The sequence below is a fragment of the Chelonoidis abingdonii genome, chromosome 3, assembly GCF_003597395.2.
Source record: "Chelonoidis abingdonii isolate Lonesome George chromosome 3, CheloAbing_2.0, whole genome shotgun sequence".
Lineage (NCBI taxonomy): Eukaryota > Metazoa > Chordata > Testudines > Testudinidae > Chelonoidis > Chelonoidis abingdonii.
This window is the reverse complement of record NC_133771.1, coordinates 138,648,454-138,667,958: the sequence shown is the minus strand read 5'-3', so window position 1 is coordinate 138,667,958 and position 19,505 is coordinate 138,648,454. Positions and strand designations below refer to the sequence as shown.

At 42.9% G+C, this 19,505-nt stretch overlaps 1 protein-coding gene across 1 annotated transcript in view; it reads right to left on the bottom strand.

Annotated features, from left to right (window-relative positions):
• Nucleotides 1–18,728, bottom strand: part of KCNK1 (potassium two pore domain channel subfamily K member 1) — a 49,072-nt gene extending 30,344 nt beyond the window's left edge. The window contains exon 1 of the mRNA XM_032784047.2: nt 17,963–18,728. Coding sequence (XP_032639938.1) covers nt 17,963–18,317 — 355 coding nt within the window. The 5' untranslated portion in view covers nt 18,318–18,728. The remainder of the gene's footprint in view (nt 1–17,962) is intronic.
• Nucleotides 18,729–19,505: the final 777 nt, after the last annotated feature.

Below are 19,505 nucleotides of genomic sequence, written 5' to 3'. Positions count from 1 at the left end.
TGGTCTACACTATGGGGAAAAATCAATCTTAGATACACAACTTCAGCTACGTGAATAACGTAGCTGAAGTCGAAGTATCTAAGATCGAATTACTCACCGTCCTCACGGCACGGGATCGATGTCCGCGGCTCCCCCTGTTGATTCCGCAACTCCGTTCGGGTTGGTGGAGTTCCGGAATCGATATAAGCGCGTTCGGGGATCGATAGATCGCGTCTAGATGAGACGCGATCTATCGATCCCCAAGCAATTGACTGCTACCCACCGATATGGTGGGTAGTGAAGACATAGCCAGAGTAGCAGCCGTGTTAGTCTGTATCCGCAAAAAGAACAGGAGGAATGTGACTTGGGGAAAGCCACAACCCAGCTTCTCTGCATACCTGCAGGATTGGACAGGGAGGGTTACACCTGTTATACAGGGGAAACCTGCTGCCTAGCACATTCCATTCCCTCAGTACTTCCTGATACTGCTGCCGGAACACTGCATCTCCTCAGTACCTTCTCCGATCCTAACAGGCATAAATCAATCCTCTGTGTAGGTGAGAAAAAGAAGCAGAGACGTTTTGCTGAAGTTGATAATGCTTGTGGCACAGAGTCTGTGAAGAGTCATCTTTAACATTGAGTATGCATTCGTGAGTAAACTCAGCAGGTTCAGATTTGTGGTTTGGAGAAAACAGACATCCCTCTTATTAATCTCTGAATAGGAAAACCTATTAGCTCTCTCTACAGAATAAAGAAAATCCAGCTAACGTTATAACAAAGCTTCAGTAATTTTTCCAGGCACAGCTATTTGTAAAGTTTTACTTCATTTCTGTCACTTCACTGCTAAATGCTTAATTAGAACCATATAATTGCCTACCTTTAAAACCAATTGAAACAGATAAATTAAAAAGCTGGAATATTAGACTAAAAACCATACTGTTGTCAGACATTTCTTCTAACGTCTTTTGATTCATTACCAGTTACCAATGTTTGGCTTTGGTTCTCTGGAGCTGTATTCAAAATAGGAATTTTGTAGAAATTATGAACAAAATTGTGTTCGTCATTCAGAAGTTAACATGCACTCAAAAATTATCCTAAGGATTGAATGCATTTCTCATGTTATGATGTGTATGGAGTAGTGTGCAGATTTATCCCTATCAAATCACAATAAGGATGTCATACAGAAATAGATTAAACTTCCAGGATAGTTCCATTATTAAGAAGGGTCTTTTTTTAAAAAATGTATTTTGGCTTATGCAGATTAAGAATTAAATTGATGCTGCAGGCTGGATCTCTACACTGTTTATTCACCTATCATGTGATAGGACCAGGATTTAGCACTGTAAGAAAAGAAAATGCCCATTTTTTGTTTCATCACCCACCCACTCTCATCATCAACCTGTTGTGCAGTATTATAGTCTTGAGGCATTAAGAGTCTACCTGTCAAAGACACACACTTCATGGAGGATAGGTTGAATTTTAAGGATACAAAACTGTATACATCAGAGCATTCATGTATTTTGCATTCTTTGGGTTCTCTTTCTAACAGTGAAGCCCTTATCAGGCGAGTAAGCAGAAATGAGTCCTACCACCAGGCACCCTCTCACAGTAAATTATTAGTAATCTGGTAGAGTGGGTATTTTTGGTCCTCTTTATGACTGGCCTTTTGTGAGATGGTCTTATTTATCATCTTGAGTTTGATACATGTATTAGTTTGCATTTTGTATAGTAAGCACCTCCCCCTTTTCTGACTAGCTTTATAGTCTGGGGACAAGAAAACTTAATAGTTGTATGTACTCTTATGGTGTTCTATACTTAGCTAGTGTTTGAGGACAGCTTTTTTTGTTCACTCTAAGTATTTTAAGTAAAGGGTTGATATAAAAAACATGGATTAGTTATTATAGCACCTGAAGCAATGTGTCCAGCTCCACTTATAGTACTTTTGGGAGGACTTAGGGCTTGTCTTCACTAATGGGCTAAGTTAAACTAGTCTAGTTATGTGAAGAATATAGCTGGAGTTGATGTAATTTAGGTCGACTTACCCCACTGTCTTCACTGTGCTGAGTCAATGGGAGATGGTCTCCAGTTGACTTACTCCAGCTCTCCAAGAAGAGTAAGGTATCAAGGTCGACCACAGAGTGCTCTGACGTTGATTTAGCGGGTCTTCACTAGACCCGCTAAATCGACACCCACTGCATCGATTGTAGCAATGTCAATCTCCCTGGTAGTGAAGGCAAGCCCCTTAGTGGTCACGTGCAAAGGAGCAAAGAGTCATATTATTTGTATGCATGCTGCTCACCGATGGAGGATACACTGAAGTCTTGTTTATGGCTATTGTAGGAATTTTATATTTTTTCTGCATAGTTTTGGCCTCCTTACCCACCAGTTCCCCTTTAGAATTACAAATAATTAAAAAAGCATTTGCATTATCAGTGCTTTTGTGCACCATTGGGGTGATGAACTATAATGGATATGCTAGCCATAGCTAAGGCTGTGTACACATTAAGGATTCATAGTGGAAATTAACTCATGTTACCACAGATGTAGGAGTGGACCAGTGTCTCACTTTTACAACTGGAGAGATGCTGATGAAATGTCTGGCTGTTGAGCCTATTTTGTCATAAGTATGTCTCCCATAGTTCCTTTAGCTGTGGTCCCATTTGCTTGAATAAATAGATGTCACCCTTCAATCCAGGGAAATTTCCACAAATGTTTTCTATTCCTCACCAAAACCTTCCCATTTCCAAGAAGCAATCACTACCTTTATTACCATTGGTCAAAAGATGCATTAGAAGATTCTCCTTCTAATGTAAATTATAGAAGAATCTTATTTTCTTCTTTTTATTGCTTTTGGATGTAAAGCAATACACTGTAGATAGACATGGGGAGCAAAACAGAGGCATAAGAGATTCAAGCATTGATGGAAAGAGGTCAAAACAGTAATTCTCTCTCCATTATGAGTGTAAAGGAAGCTTAGCTTTAGTTATACAAATGCAGAGCAAAGTCTCACTCAGGCAAACTCTACTGAAATCTGAAGGAGTGAATAGGAACTGCAGGATTTTGGGTCTGCAGATCTTGAAAGAGACCCTTCTCAAAGTTTACTTAACATTGTGCTTAAAATTCTAATTTGGGATGTCAGCAGAATAGGAATAGCTCAATTTAAGCCTTTTTAATAGCAGTCAGATTTTCTAGAAATTAATCCTCTACTTTCATTAAAGAGGTGAAAGACCAGAGCTCAAACTAAAGCCGAAATACCAGGGCTATAATCTAACTGGCTATGTATAAACTTAAATTGTGAGAAAATAGAACCTTGGCTTTACACTAACCCTTTGATTACGTAAAGCAATTCGTTAAAACATACTAAAGTATAAAAACAACAAAGTGGAGCAGTAAATAAGCCTAGATCCCCACAGGTATTTAGGCACCTTATTCTTATTTAAATCTATGGGAGTTAAGCACCTAATACCTTTGAGGATCTGGACTATAGTGATCCTAAAGCTGACAAAGCAGCAATGGAGGATTATTCTCTTACTATGGGGAAAATTCTGGGTTGTCTCCCAGCAGAGTAGGAGCATATCAGGGCAGGGTCAGGAGGTTCCAGGTGTGTGTGTGTTTGGGGGGGGGTGGGGGAGAAGTTGGCAAATTACATGCTCCACTAGTCACTGACCAGCATTGCTCTAGCTTATAGAAGTTAAAGAGTACCCACAGGGCGGCTAAGGGTATGTCTACACTACCCGCCGGATCGGCGGGTAGCGATCGATCTATTGGGGATTGATTTATTGCATGTAGTGTAGACATGATAAAATCGATTCCTGATTGCTCTCCCATTGACTGCTGAACTCCAGCTCGGTGAGAGGTAGAAGCAAAGTTGACGGGGGAGCTGCGGCCATCTATTCCACGCCGCAAGGATGTGAAGTAAATAATTCTAAGTCGATTTAAGATATGTTGACTTCAGCTACGAGAACAGCGTAGTTGAAGTTGTGTATCTTAGATCGATTCCTCCCCCCCCTCCCACCCCCCAAGTGTAGACCAGGGGTAATTTGGGCCAAGAACTGGTTTTGCTGCTCATTGGCCTCATGATTGGAGAGGCCATAAAGCTGGCATGGAACTATCTTTGCCATCCCCTTCCTTCAGCTGCAACACTCATGTGTTCTGTCCAGCTGAGGAGTGTGCCCATATTCCCTTTCAACAGTTATGCTTGGAGAAGTGGATTTTTAAAATTCAGCTATATACGATATATATATACACACACATATATATACACACACACACACACTGAAATAGGAATTCTTTCAGTTCCCAATTTGTCAGACTAAGTAGTGTATGAAATCTTAACAATACAGCAACATTTTTTCTTCAAGAAGGCAACATAGGAACAACTGCCTAAGTGGATCAGACCCGTGGTCCATTGAGTCCAGTATCCTGTCTCAATGGCCAGCACCAAGTGTAAGAACCCTGTGGTAGGTGGGTGTGGGATAATCTGCCCTCCACATTAGACCTCATCCTGATCTCGCATTAATTATAAATTAAAGTTGGTGCTTCTGCACTTAAGTCAATATCCCTTCCAAAATTTGTTCATGATAATTCTGGATATTCTTGATATCCAATATCCTTTTTGAATCTTGCTTAAGACCTAGCTTTAACAATTTGTGACAGTTCCACAGTTTAATTATACATGACTGAAAAAGTATTTCCATCCATCAGTTCTGAATTTGGCAACTTTCAAGAACACTTTTGATTTCACTGACTGTCCTTCTTTTTTGGTTATTGGACTGGGAGAACAGAAGTTCCCAATCTGACAAGCAATTAATTGTTTGTGTGTACTGTTATGTCCCTCTCACGCATCACCTTTCTAAGGGAAGCAATTCCAGTCTTTTCAATCTTTCTTCATAGGAAAGCTTTTTCAGGCCCTTGATCAAGCTTATTATCCTTTTTTGACACCCCCTCACCCCCCGTTCTGCAATATTTTTGAGATGGGCTGACCAGTACTGCACAGCATTCCAAATGAGACCGCACCACTGATTTATATAAAAGGCATAGTAATTTTTTTGTATTATTCACCATCCCATTCCTTACGGACTCCAGCATCTTGCTGGCTCTTTTGACTGCAACTGCACATTGAGCAGAAGTCTTTATTGAGCTGTCTAGAGCAATGCTCAGGGCCTTTTCTTTAGATGATATAGTCAATTTGGATCCCCATAAAGTGTATCAGTTTAATTTTTTTCCTCCTTCAGTGTGTGTTACTTGGCATTTATTGACAGTTTCATTTGCCATTGTACAAGCTAGATGCACAGGGAGTACAAGTCTCTCTGAACTTTCTCACAGTCCTAACTTTAATAACTTTGTATCATCTGCAAATTTTGCTACCACACTACTCACCCTCCTTTCCAGATCGTTAAACATGGGATATAATACAGAGCCTTTAGACATTCCACTGTTAACCTGCTGCCACAATGAAAGCTGATCATTTAATCCTACTCTGTTTACAGTCTCCTAGGCAGTTTTTGATCCATGACAAAAACTTTACCCCTCACCCCATGATTCCTTAGTTTTGTTAGCAGCCTCTTCTGGAGGGATTTTTTCAGAGGCCTTCTGAAAAATCTAAATTAGTTATGTCAACCAGTTCTCTTTTATCCACTACTCTGTCATGGTCAAAGAAGTCAGATATTAGTGAGGCACAATTTTCCTTTGCAGAAACCATGCTGGTTAGAACCTATCACATCATGAACTTCCAGGTGTTTGTTATTCTATTTTTAAATTAGTTATTGTTTCATTCAGTTTGCCAAGTACAGGCATAAGGCTTTGTACTCACTACCTGTAGCACCCCCTTACGTCAGGGTGTGATGCAGCAAGGGGTCCTCAGCCAGCAGAAGGTGCTGGCTTTTGACAGGTCATCTCCCCTGGCTAAATCACAAAGCCCAAACCCCTTACAGGATAATTAAAAAGGTACAAACAAAAAACTTAACAAATCCTAAGTAATAATTCTTCTTTGGCCCCTCTTGAGTCAAACTAATAACTTCTTCTCCAGCAGGATTCCCCACACTGCCTCCCTGCCCCAAGGACCCCAGCAATTTACACCTGGTGTCACCCTGCTCCCACTTACAAGACCTACCCCAGGACTTCTCCCACGGAAACCTAATCTGCTCCCCTATGGGTTTGTTCTACCTTGTGTAGGCCCTCAGTGCTTCCCCAACAGGAGTCTAGTCTGCTCTGCTCCCCATGGGTTTGTCCTACCAGTTCTCTCCTTCTTACTCCTTTCCCAGAAACCTGTTTCCACCTGTTAGATTTTCTGATCTGGAGGCCAACAGCAGCTCTTTTCCCAGAGCCTAATGAGAGGCACTCCCACACTGCCTCCCTTCCCAAGGGACCCTCCAAGCGCTCTCTCTGTTAACTCCAAATCCTCATTCAAGGCTTGGCCCAATAGACGCCAGGGCCTGGCCCCAACTTCTATGGACACCTTCCAGCCAACTATAGGGCTTCTTTAGAACGCCTTCTCTTCCCTTTCCTTCTAAGCACCTTTTCCTTTATACAGTTTGAGCAGCCACTTTCTAGCTCAGCTGCTCTATTACTAATTAGCTAAAGGGACACCCCCTGGAGCACCTGATTACTCCCAGGTGTAGCCCACAGGAGCCTCATGGGCCAGTTATGCTCTGGCCTCATGACAGGATCACCGATATACAATTCCCCAGATCACCCAGAGAGCCTTTTTTAAAATATAGGTACAAAACTTGCTACCCTCCAATCCTCTTGAACAGTGGCTGATTTTTAATGTCAATTGCATATTTTTGTTTGTACTTAAACTTCCCAGAACTCTTGGCTGTATATCCTCTGGGCCTGGTGACTTATTTGTTTTAAATTATCACTTTGCTCCAGCTCTACTTCTGACACCCCAGTCTCATCTTATTACCCTGATTACCTTTGTTAACATGGATTTTTAAACTCCTATGGATGATTCTGCCTCCTTATACATGCACACAACTTCCATGGAGCACAATTCTGAGCTGCACTGAACTCAGGGTTGGGACACATAAGGGAAGCGGGTTCACAGAGGTCTCTTGAAACCATTTGTATTCCTCATCTAATCATGGGGCCAGCGCACTGGCCCTGTTTTGCAGGTTGCTTAGGTAACATCCAACATCCAACAGATACTGACAGTGCATTGCACTCTACCTTTGCCTCCTCCCACCTTCAGACAGCCCCAACAAAAAACTCTTGCACTGGGGATGCCAGGAAGGACTAGTGTGAAATTAGCAAGGATTCCTTCATACTAAGGAAATCATAAGTTGCCTCTTAAAGCTGCTTTAAAGTCGCAAAGTGACCTTAGCAGAGCAAAGCATGTGGTCCTCTGATTTCTTTTTAAATAATCCTGCTAACGAATTATACTTTCCTGTAGATGCTAATTAACAAACGGGTTCCAGTGTAAGTGCTCCCAGCTGAGCCATTTAAGAGGGCAGCGCAGCGCCTGGGGGCTATAAAGGGTCAGAGCAGACTGGGAGCTTGGGTGGCTTGGCTAGATTTGTTATCACTTTAATCAGCCCATACTTGCCAACGACACTGAAACCAGCCTTAGAAAATATGGATAAGGAAAACACTGAGGAAGACTGGATGCAAACAAGGAAAAAGAAAAAGGATAGATTCTTTAGAGACAGCAGAAGGAGCAGAAAATGGGTAGGCAGGAATAGACCATGAGGAAAATTCCCTAACAGTAAAATCCCTAGCAAAGGGCATAACGATAGGGGATGTCAACCCCCCGATGATTGCAGAATGGTTCAGAAAAAAGTGTTGGAGATACAGAGCTTGTCTACGTGCACCGCACTGCAGCTAGGCTACTGTGGCACTTAGTTAAGACACTCCTATGGCAGCAGGAGAACTTCTCTCATCAGCGTCGGTGCTCCATCTCCCCGAGAGGCAGTAACTATGTCAATGGGAGACGCCCTACTGCCAACATAGTGCTGTCTACAATGGGGATTAGGTCGGTATAACCATGAAGTGGATTTTCCTCTGAGCAACATCGTTATACGACCTACATTTCTAGTGTAGACCAGGACTTAGTATAACCTAGGAAACTACCTGATGGAGACTTGTTAGCGATGAGCAAAAACAAAAAAAGAAGAGAAGCTCCTTAAGACGAAGGCACTAGAAAAGCTGAAAATAAGCTGAGCCACTCGGGTTTCTAACTGAAACGAGAGATGTAGTATATGGTGTGCCATTTGGAATGTCAGAAAAGGAAATAAAGCAAGGAATAGGTGAAAACAAGATGATACATCCAAGATAGTAACTAGCAGAAGAGGAGGTGATAGCTGTGCTGGTCACATTTAAGAGAAGGACATTTCCAGATAGAGTAACTTTAGGGTGATACAGTGCATGGGGCAATATCTTCTATTGGACTTCTGTGAAAGAGAGATAAGACTTTGAGCTTACACAGAGCTCTTCTTCAGGTCTGGGAATGGTGCGCAGCATGTCATAGCTTAATTCAAGGTCTCTCTAACATCCTGGGACCAACAAGACTACAACACCACTGCAAATATCTTTAGGGTATCAGACGTTCTGGACTAAGCCCTATATATCTCCTGCACTGAGATGCTGTAGGAGTCCAAAGATTTGGTCACGTAGTAAATAATTGCAAAAGGAAATTAAGGTGTGGCAAGTGTGGAGGTGACTATTCATATATTTGTGAGGAATGGACAGAATGAAAATGTTCTGATCGTGGAAGAAAACACAGCTCAGCACATGAAGGATGTATTGAGGGAAAGCAAGCTAGAGAAATATAAAAACCAAAATCATTAACAACATCTCATATGCAGAAACTGCCAGAAGACACCTAAAAGAAAGAAAGAAGGGGGGGGAAATAAGAGGAGGAGGAGGAAAAAAGAAAACCCAGCATCGGGACAGGGATTAGCAAGCAACAAAACACTGGGAAGGAAGTAAAGAGTGACACTGGGGTAGAAGCAGATGATGTGCTACTTATAGAAAAATAAGAGATTCATTGACTTCAATCATAAATGCAAATTGTGAATTCCTGTCTGAGGAGTAAACAGTGAAAATGAGAATTACAGTTAAAGCTGCTGAAAAATACCTACCAGCTAGCACCCTATCAGTGGAATGACTTCATATTTTCCTAAGTGAAAGAAATACTGAAGGGCAAGAGAATGGGAGTGACTAATAGCTGGAATACACATAGTCTTATAGTATATAGGTATTAAAGAAACATATTATTGACATGAAAACAAAGCTTGACATAATATATATGCAAGAGATTTGGCTAATAGAAAAACTAGAGTATAAAAATTGCAGGATATAGCATATATAAATATGACAGAGAAATAGGAAATGGGAGAGCTATGTGCACCTTCATTAAGGAGCATCTAAACAATCTGGAAGTAGAGGTTAAAAAGCTAAATATTGAGTCTAATGTTATTGAGATACTGATACAAAACAATTCTCAGATGATATGTTTCTAACCTGTGCAGAAAACTAGAAGCTATAGAACTGAAAGAATTAATGCAGATGTCATATGCCCATTCAATATGTGAGTGATCTGAACTGTCACAATAGTTTGTGGGAATGTAGGACAAATGATACAAATGGAAAATGTCTATAGGAATTTTGTGACAATAATAATTTAGTAATATTAAATAAGGCACCTACCAGTTTCTGTGAAGAGGACAGATGCCTCGCTTGCCTAGACTTGGGAATAGCTTCTAGTAACATAGCAAGCAAATGCAGTTGGGAAATTTACAGAGAGGAGGGAATGGGTAGTGACCACTTCCCAGCATTAATTACATATCAAGGAAAAGGACATACTGAAGACAAGAATAAAATCCGCATTTGGAACCTTTAAAAAAGGCAAATTGGAAACTCTTTAGGACACAAGAGTGAGGAATATGTGGGTGAGAAGAGGATTAGGAATTCTGTAGTAATATTACAAAGGGAATTATAAAGACAGCCAGCCTAGCTATTCCTAAGATACCTACCCTAATTAAAGATAGTAAAAAGTATATCGTGGTGAAACACAGAATGTGACAAAGTCATTAAGGAAAGGAACAAGGCATATAAGAATGAAAAAACTACACAAATTGCTAGGACTCACTGACATATTTAAAAAAAGTAAAGCAGTTGCACAAGGGCTATAAAAATGGCAAAGAAAAAAAGCTGGATGCAATACTGCTGGAAAGTAAATAAAGATATACAAGCAACTTTGGGAAATGACTGGAATAAAGAGTAAGAGCAACACAATACCAAGCTCTGAAGGTGAAGGCCATGCAGTAATAAGCTCCAACAAATAAAAAGTGGAAATTCTGGCTGTCATGTTTCAAAAAGTGAGCAACAAGGAGGCTCACCGGATAGAAATTAGGGAAAGGAAAAGAACATTTCTTAATGATAACTATCAGATGACGAAGAGGTGGGCGGATGGTATGGATCTTATTTTAAATGAAAACCTCAGGATGAAGAAACTCCAAAAAGTGATAAGGGGCAAAAGCTCGCACCAGGCAAAGACAAAATAAGCTTTGAAATGCTCAAACACAAAGGTGAAGAAAGTCTATCTGATTTCTTATCAGAGTTGCAGGCATTATACAATGGCAAATCTGACAGCAGAAACAGTATACTTCATGAAATATTACTACTATCTACCAAATTGGCTTGGTGGTCTTACCTGCTGATATCTCATTGCTGGAGAACTGGACCCCAAGGAACAGTGAGAGTGCCAGGGGTAGTGAGGGATGCTACCCGGCAGGGATGATCCTTGATGGAATCTTCCCCTTTTAAAAGATGATTCCCTATGGACAACTGCAATCCTCTTAGCTCAGCTCTGTAGGAGCACATGGCTCTGGCAATCAGCTAGAGGTGCTGCAGAGACAGAAGGCCTTGGCCTCATACTGCCTTCCTGGGATCTGCATGGATACTGGAAGGATGCACAGGTTTTTGGGGTCTCCCTCTCAGCAGCACAGACAGGTGACCTTGATAGATGGCACCCTGATGGAATGACATGCAGGAAACTCCATGAGCAGAACTGCAGGGAGTTTGCTTTCTCCGTCACCTGCCCCCCACCCCCACCTCCATGGATATTACCATGGTAAAGAGTGATTTAACCTTTTTATTGCTAATCTTTCCTTGACACTTTGTGTTACCCTTTAGGCTTCACTGGTGCTATCAACACTCCCAATTTGAGATTTTCTGCAATTAAATGCACTGTTTAACTTCACTTCCAAATCATTAATAAGTATATTAATTAAAACTAGACCTAATGAAGAATGGTTTTTGAGAGTCAAATGATATTTGAACTATATCAGCTGTAACCAAGGACCGATTATATCACTTGCCTACCATATCCAAAGCATTTGTTTTACCTTAATACAAAAAACTCACCATATTGAAATGCACCTCTGCTTGATGCCTTACCCAATAATCAAGTAATTTATAGAGGTCTGACCACTGTCAGCATCTAGCTGCTGGTATCCTATACTCATGCTTATTCAAGACCAAACAGAAATTTTAACTTGGCACATTGCTGGTTTCTATGCTTCATACCTCTAAAATATTGCACAATATAAAATACCTACTCAATCACCCAAAATACAGCTAATGCAAGATAAATTCTGGAAGACATTCTGGTACATTTTCAACATGTTGCAAACATCAACGCTTCCAGGTTCAGAGACATGCTGGAGGTGCATAAGTGCCGACTCCGTGGCTGCTCCAGGGCTGGAGAACTCATGGGGAAAAATTAGTGGGTGCTCTGCACCCACTGGCAGCCAAGCTCCCCTCCCCGCTCCCGCCCCACTTCTCCTCTGCTTCCTCCCATGAGCGCTCCACGTCCCCACTCCTCCACCTACCTCCCAACACTTGTTTGGCGATATAGCAAGCTCCAAGAGGGAGGTGGGAGGAGCGGGAACATGGCATGCTCATGGGAAGAGGTGGTGACGGGGATGTGGGGAGTCATAATAGGGGCAGGGACTTTGGAGAAGGGGTTGGAATGGGGGTATGGCAGGGGTGGGAGTCACGGTGGGGCCAGGGGCAGAGGGGGTCAAGCACCCACCAGTGCGAGCAGAAGTCAGCGCCTATATGGAGGTCTAGCAACTCACTCTCCTCATTATCACATTGGAGATCTGGCTAGACCAGAGGAAATCTCCTCTCCACCCTAAGAGAAGTATGTGAACCTGCATTACAAAACACACTGAAGTTCCACTTCACCCTTCTGCAATCCTCCACTTTGTTTTTCTGAATGAAAACAACCCCATATTATCCTACTTTGTAAAAAGTCTATTCTCACAGCTCCATTACACTGAGATGCTGGAAAGAACCAAGGTACCCCTCATCCCAATTGACCGAGTGGAAAATTAAACCTGTGTCCATGTTCATAATGCAAAATAGTCAGCCAGCCTAGACTTCTTCTCCCATTCCCAGGAAATACTGTCAGATATTCTCACATCAGGTATGTCCCATGCTGGAACACATCACAAAGTAGGGTCTCAACCTGTTGGATCAGTGATAAGTCAACTTGTATACTCCCTTACGCCTATCAGTTCAGGTTTCATAAACACAGGGAACTATCCTCTTCTTCAAACTCTTCCACCACCTTCCTTTTTCATTCTGTTTCCACTCACAGACTTTCCCATTTCTAACATACAAAGGGATGGCACAGAACTGCACACTGACAGGCAACATGCATTACCAGGACAGTGACCAACATCCAGGACAAGAATTATTATTTTTTAATTCAAGTAAGCACATGTTTACAATTAAATTTTGACTTACATGTTATGAGCCTGATCCTACAAACAACCACCTCTAGCACAGCACTGGAAGCAGAGCTATTGCCATCAAAAGGCCCACTTATGACAGCTAGGACCCTGCCAGGCAGCAAGCCGGGCTCTTAAGTAGTTCATAGTTCTTAAGGGTTTCCAATCAATATTTTTTAAAATACATTTAAAATATATTCATGTACTATTTTTAAATGGTTTATGTTGTAGGTATCTAGCGAGGGAGTCCCTTTTGCATGTACTCTGTTCATATTTGATTCTGTGTATCTGCTGAAATTTTACATGAAAGAATAAAGTTACTAAAAAAAGAACATAAAGCCAGTCCCAGAAGCACTCAACTAATTTCTTTCCCATTAGTGATTGCCCCTTGTGCACCTGAGTTTTTAATCCTGTGATAATGCACCTATCCGGCCAATCTGAATTGTTTTCAAATAATATTTTATCTGACTTTGCCTGTTCCACATACTGCATTTATGTATAGGCACACTATTTTTAACAATTTTTTTTTAGTTGCCTTTTTATTTTCTTCTTCAGGTCATCTTCATCTCCACATTGTTCAAGTGAAAGGACGTACCAGATTTTTTTTTTTTTTGGTTAAATTCAAATCGTTCCCCGCTACACTTTTTCTACTTCGGGTATGGCTAAACTCACACTTTACAGCGCTGCAACTTTCGCGCTCAGGGGTGTGAAAAAACACCCCCCTGAGCGCTGCAAGATACAGTGCTGTAAAGCCTCAGTGTAATCACAGCGGCAGCACTGGGAGCGCAGCTCCCAGCGCTGCACGCTACACCCGTAGAGGATGTGGTTTACGTGCAGCGCTGGGAGAGCTCTCCCAGCGCTGCCGCTCCGACCACACTCACACTTCGCAGCACTGCTGCGGCAGCGCTTTTCAATTCCAAGCGTAGCCATACCCTTAGTTTAAAGCTATGTAACAAGCCCTGTCAGCTTTGAGCCCAAGAAATGGGTATCCCATCTACTTAAGTGATGATCATCCAATCCATTCTGCTCACAGAAAGCATTTCAGTGCTCTATAAATACAAAACCATCCTCTTCACAACACAGGGCTATTCACTGGTTGGTCTTTCTCTTCAGTTCGTATAAATCTTTCTTCTTTTTCCTGCACTTGCCCTTATTGTTTGGGAGAAGAGGAGAAAGACAGGTTAGATGTACAACAATTTTTAACTTCTGAATGTTGTAAACAGTTCTGTTTCTTAATACATAGTGAAAGAGACAACTGTGATGCTTCCCAGTGGTACCCAGGGTTGCGAGATACCTCACCACTATCGTCCCATAGCCTAAGGAAGTCTAGTCTGTGCCTGTGTGGATCAGCTCCCTGAAATAATCAGCCTCTGGCAGCACAAGCATTACCATCCAGGCCTCACCCTCTCTGTACAGGTACCAACAGGCACACACCAACCCGAGTCCTCAGAGAGTTTCCTGTAGAGTCCAGCCCCTAATCTCTTGAACACTCACAGAATTACCAGGCCTACTATTCTCAAAGAAACAGAACACATCAACTTGTGAACTACTGCACACATACATTATTATTAACGTTTGTTATGGTAGTGCCTACAGACCTACGAAAAATGAGGCCTCTTTGTGCTAAGCCCTGTACATATACTGAAAACTAAAACAATAAAACAATTTAAAAAAAAAAACAAAACATAAATGGAACAATGTTTTTATTTTCCTCACTTCAAGATCTCATCTAAAGCCCTGTGGATTGGATTCAGCCCATTGAAAGAAGTACAATTCTCTCCCCTTCTTACAGTGATGGATTCATTTTAATTCCAAACGGACAGAGAAAATATTGCTCCTGCTTATGTTTTGGACCTACATGCCATTAGACTGCAGTTAACTAAGTTTTGAAAGGTCATTAAAAAGGGGTTTTTCAAAAAGTTTAACAGCATATGTGATGACTGGATGTATGTTCAAGTATTCACCTTTGAGGGCCTCTGTAATCTAATCAGCTAAACACTTGAGACCTTATGCAGATGTGCAGTGGGGAGGGGAGGATAATGAACTGTAAATGATACTGCTGAGTCAAAACTAAATCCCACTGCTTTGTTTATCTGAGAAAAAGTTCAGCGCCACTACAGTTCCTCATCCCTAATGTAAAACTTACCAAAAATATTAAGAACCATATTTTGGTTTTTTGGATTAACAATTTTATTTTATAAAGAGATTATGCACTAGAAAAAAAAAGTATCAAATGATATCAAAATGTATAATATTTTCCATAATGTATCTGAATACTGTATAACAAAATATAAATTTGAAGATTAAAAATAGCTCTTAAATACTTAACATAACTTTTTAATATTCTCCAATAGATAAGAACACACAGTTTCGCTGATTAGGAATGAAGATATTGCATTGTAGTGTTACAGCGTAAAGTTCACACAGTTAAGTACTTGAGTTTAACTCTTCAGTGTATGTGACAAATTTACAATTACTGAAAGACTAGAGATTCAGTGTGTTAAATCACTGAAATTATCATTCCAAATCTTCAGTTAATGGAAAAGTATTCAATTTTAAGGGCGTTTCCAAAAGCATCTCACAGTTATGAAAGAGGACACTTATTTGTTTCAATGATCACTTAAAACCTCAACCATTCAAATCATCACAGTCTAACATTCCTGGCACATATACCTATACTGTCCCTTAAAGGGACACCATCAACTTAAATTAGATGCAAAATTTAAATTTTGTAAAAGCAAGATTTTATAAGACCTAAAACTAAAAACTATTTCCACAACTTTTTAAAAATCCTAATGAAAGTAGCTGTTTTTAAGCAAATACACGTTCTCTTGTAGTGTTGTAGAGTCAACATAATACACTAGGAATTTTAAATTGAAAGTGACTACATAAATAAAAATGAAAATTACTTCATTGGTTTTCATTTTTCAAATGGAAAGAAATGCAAAAAAAAAAAAAATGAAGTAAGGGCACTGAGCCAGATTTTAAAAGGTTTAGATGCCTAAAGATGTGGCTAGGCACCTATTTGGATTTTCAAAAGCACCTAGGTGTCTAACTCCCTTCAATTTCAATAGGAGTCAGGGCTGTAGGCACTCATATGCACTTTTAGGGGCCTAAATACCTTTAAAAATCAGGCCCATAGTGACAAGTTGGATTTTTAAAGATGTTTCACTTTTAAGAATGGGAAGTGTTACAGTAACATGGGTAAAGAAATTTGTGTTGGCAGCACAAGTTCTCTCAGTCACAAGGGTCTGTCTACACAGGGATAAAAAACCTGCAGCAAGCATGGGTCAGCTGACTCAGGCTCATGGGATTCAGACTGTGGGGCTAAAAACTGCTATGTAGATACTTGGGCTTGGGGAGTTCTGGGACCCCATGAGCCCAAGTCTGTCAGCTGACCCAGGTCAGCCATGGCTGTATTTTATCCCTCTGTAGATGCACCTTCAATTCCTTTTAAATAGGGGGATTCTGTGGGTGGTGGTAGAGTCACACAGCAGCTGTAGTATCCCCCTGTAGAGGCCCCCTGTAGTATCCTCACACAGGGGACATTTCCAGGGCACCTCTTCACTCTGACTGACCCCATCTGCCAGAATAGACTCTTGGAGCCAGGGGCAGGTGGGCATAAATTAAAGATTTGTGGAAAAGACCCATGGCCAGTCTCAAATTCCAGGGGCTGTGAAGGTGAGTAAAGCCACATTCAATTTCCTCCACCAAGCACCAGACATCTCAGAACCTTGGGCCATGAGTTTTAAGCTGATGGTATCTCTTTAAGAAAAAAAAATGTTAGTGTGTTTGAGCTATTAGCCCACAAGTAGGCAGATGGTTCAAAACTTAACTACATAGTAAACATCTTGGGGCAGCTACCATGGCATAGTTCAAACAAATAAGTAGACACCACAGTGTTGGCAGGCACTTGCTAAATATGAATATCAAGAGTACCCAAAGTGAAAGCATATGCTGAATTAGTTATGGGTGTGCTCTTTTTCCAGCTACACAGGATGAGCAATTGTTTTTTCCACTGTGCAAAGAAACAAATACCCACTTGGCCTCACTGGATGACTTTATATACAAGGAGAGATCAGGTTGACAGAACCTGGGTCCTGATTCACCACTGCATTACTCTATTATACCAGCATAAGCTCCTTGATTTCAATGGAGTTACACCAGTACAACAATATGGTGAAATCAGGCCCCTGAAGTTTTCAGTTTTCTTCCAATTACCACAATCATACACCAGTGGAGAGACTATGATTTTATATTTGTGTAACTGGGAACAGAATGATGGCCAATGGTATTACGCCCTCACAAATGGAGGATTTGGATATCTTGATTTATGTAAGATAGAGAAGCATTATCTTTTCCATATCCCCATCCCCATCCATCTAACCTCCCCACTGAGCACTGTAGAAAAGGCCAGGATGGCTGCAATCCCCACCACTGATTTGAGAACCCCTAAAGGAGTTGTGACACTCTCCCCCTCTCCCACCCCCCCGCCCCCAACTACTAATGTCAGATATAAAGATTTGTGGAAAATTCAAGAATGCAAAGAGGTATAAACAGCTACTTTAGTAAATGTTGCCAATTATTCTCCTCCCCACAAATAAACCCAGTAACACTTTTTGCAATGCAGGGACACCCTTGACAAAAAGCAGCAGTTTGAATAAAACTCTTCTGGATTATGTAACACTAAAAAAATCATCAAAGCAAATTGTATCTGCTTGGCTGCTACTTAAGTTTTCTTGATGAGGAGACCGGACCTCGGGATGTAAAGGCGTTTCCTTGGTTCTCTTGCCCTTAGCTCCCAAGAGAAGGAAGGAAAGAAAGGGGGCATGGGGGTTCTTCTCCCTGGGATTCTGTGCACCTTCCACAAGGGTGGAGAGGTCCTGAGTGCAAAGGAGGACAGGAAGATGGAGAGGGCCTTGGGGACAGATAGGATGGGAATGAAGAGGTTCTAGTGCAGGGATACTGGGTCTGGAGATACGGGCTCCTGGAGGAGGGAAAGGAGTCTGTGGCTGCAGGAAGGGGCTAGAGAAGGAAGCCCCAGTTACAGGTGGAGATTAAGGAGTGGGGAGAGATGGAGCAGTCCTTGAGTGCAGGGGGATGGGCCAGTCCCTCAGTGCACAGAGAGGGGGTGGGGGCTGAAGTCAGCGCAGCCCATATTGCAGAGGGGGATGGAGAAGCCCTGGGGGCAGGACAGGCCCTGGCTGTAGAGGGGAGAGGAGGCGGCGGGCGCGGCCCCTTACCCGTGGTGGAGAGCACGGTGCTGGCGAAGAAGAGCGCGGAGGTGAAGTCCCAGTTCCAGTTGCCCGAGGCGTTGCCCAGCACGGACACGCCGTAGTTGCTGGCCTCCAGCACCCGCCGCAGGAACTGCTCTAGCTGCTGTTCCGACAGGCACTCGTGCTCCTCCAGGAAGCGCCGCTTCAGCTTGCGCAGCTCCTGGCGCAGCAGGTCCTCGTAGGGCAGCTCCACTGAGGAGAAGACCACGGCGCCGAAGACCAGGTAGAGCAGGTAGCCCAGTACCAGGAAGGCGAAGCACCAGGCGGAGCGGTGCTTCTCCACCAGCCGCACGCAGGAGCAGCCGGCCAGGGACTGCAGCATCTTCCGCCGCCGCCCTGCAGCTCCCGCCGCCGCAGACAGAGCTGGAAACGCGCGGCAGGGAGGGAGCCGCCTCGCTGAACCGGCGCCTTTGGGCCGGGCTGCCGGGCTTCCTCCGCAGCAGCCTCCAGGGCAGCGGGGGGGACCAGGCTCGCTCCGGTGGGGAGGGTTAATAAACACCCTGGGAAATAGACTTGCCAGCGGCCCGCCCCAGTCCTTGGCCGCCCTCCCAAAGCCACGCGCCGGCCGCCCCCAGCTGCTTCTCCGGTGCCCGTTTCCTTTCTGTGACTTTCAGTCTGAAAAGCGCCGCTGATGTGGCACTCACGTGGTTGCCGGCTCAGGTAACCGGCACTGGAGCAGCAGCAGCCCTGCTTGCGGTGGAGGCGCTTTAGTCCCGGGCGAGCTTGCTCGCACGCACAGCGCCAGGCCTGCGACCGTCCTCCCGCGCCCCGCATTCCCTGCCTGGCCCCCCGCCTGCTATCTTGGGTTTGGCTCTAGATAAGGAACAGCCTGCCAAGGCTCTGTGGCTAAACCCTGCCCCACACGGAACTGATAGCAGGGACAGATGGAAAACGGGGAAGGGGGGGTGTGTCGTGCGAACAGAACACGTGTATGATCTGAAATACTTCGCTTCCTCTGCTAGCCCAACGCGAACCGAGAAAGGGAGGCCTCCCACGCCGGTTCCGGAAACAGCCAGCCAAGAGCTGGGGGGTTGGGGTATCTGTGTGCACACAGCCCATGATGAAAGGGCCAGGTCTGCCACTGCCAAGATGCTGAATTCCCGAGGTATATAACGTATAACATCAAAGTAAGCAAACATGAAATTGGGGTGAGATGCAGGTAACGCTGGAGTTCTAAAGAAGCAGCATTCCTAGAAATGTATTATGTATTCCCAGAAATCACTTGGCAGCAGGTCCGTTACACAGCGGAGTCAATCCCAACCCAGTCAGTCAATCTAGTATCTTTCAGCAACACTAAATTGTCTTTAAATATATTCATTAGTTGTAACATTGATACATAATGAGCAGTGCTACAGCAATCAGTAATGATGATTAATAATAAATGTTGTCTGAAAGAGTGCAATGCAAAACTGTTGAAGGGAGCATTTGGAGCAAACATTTCTGGCTTCCATCTAAGAGTGTGTGTATTTAAAAGTCATTAACTACAGAGAGCGGTCGTAAAACCTCCCTG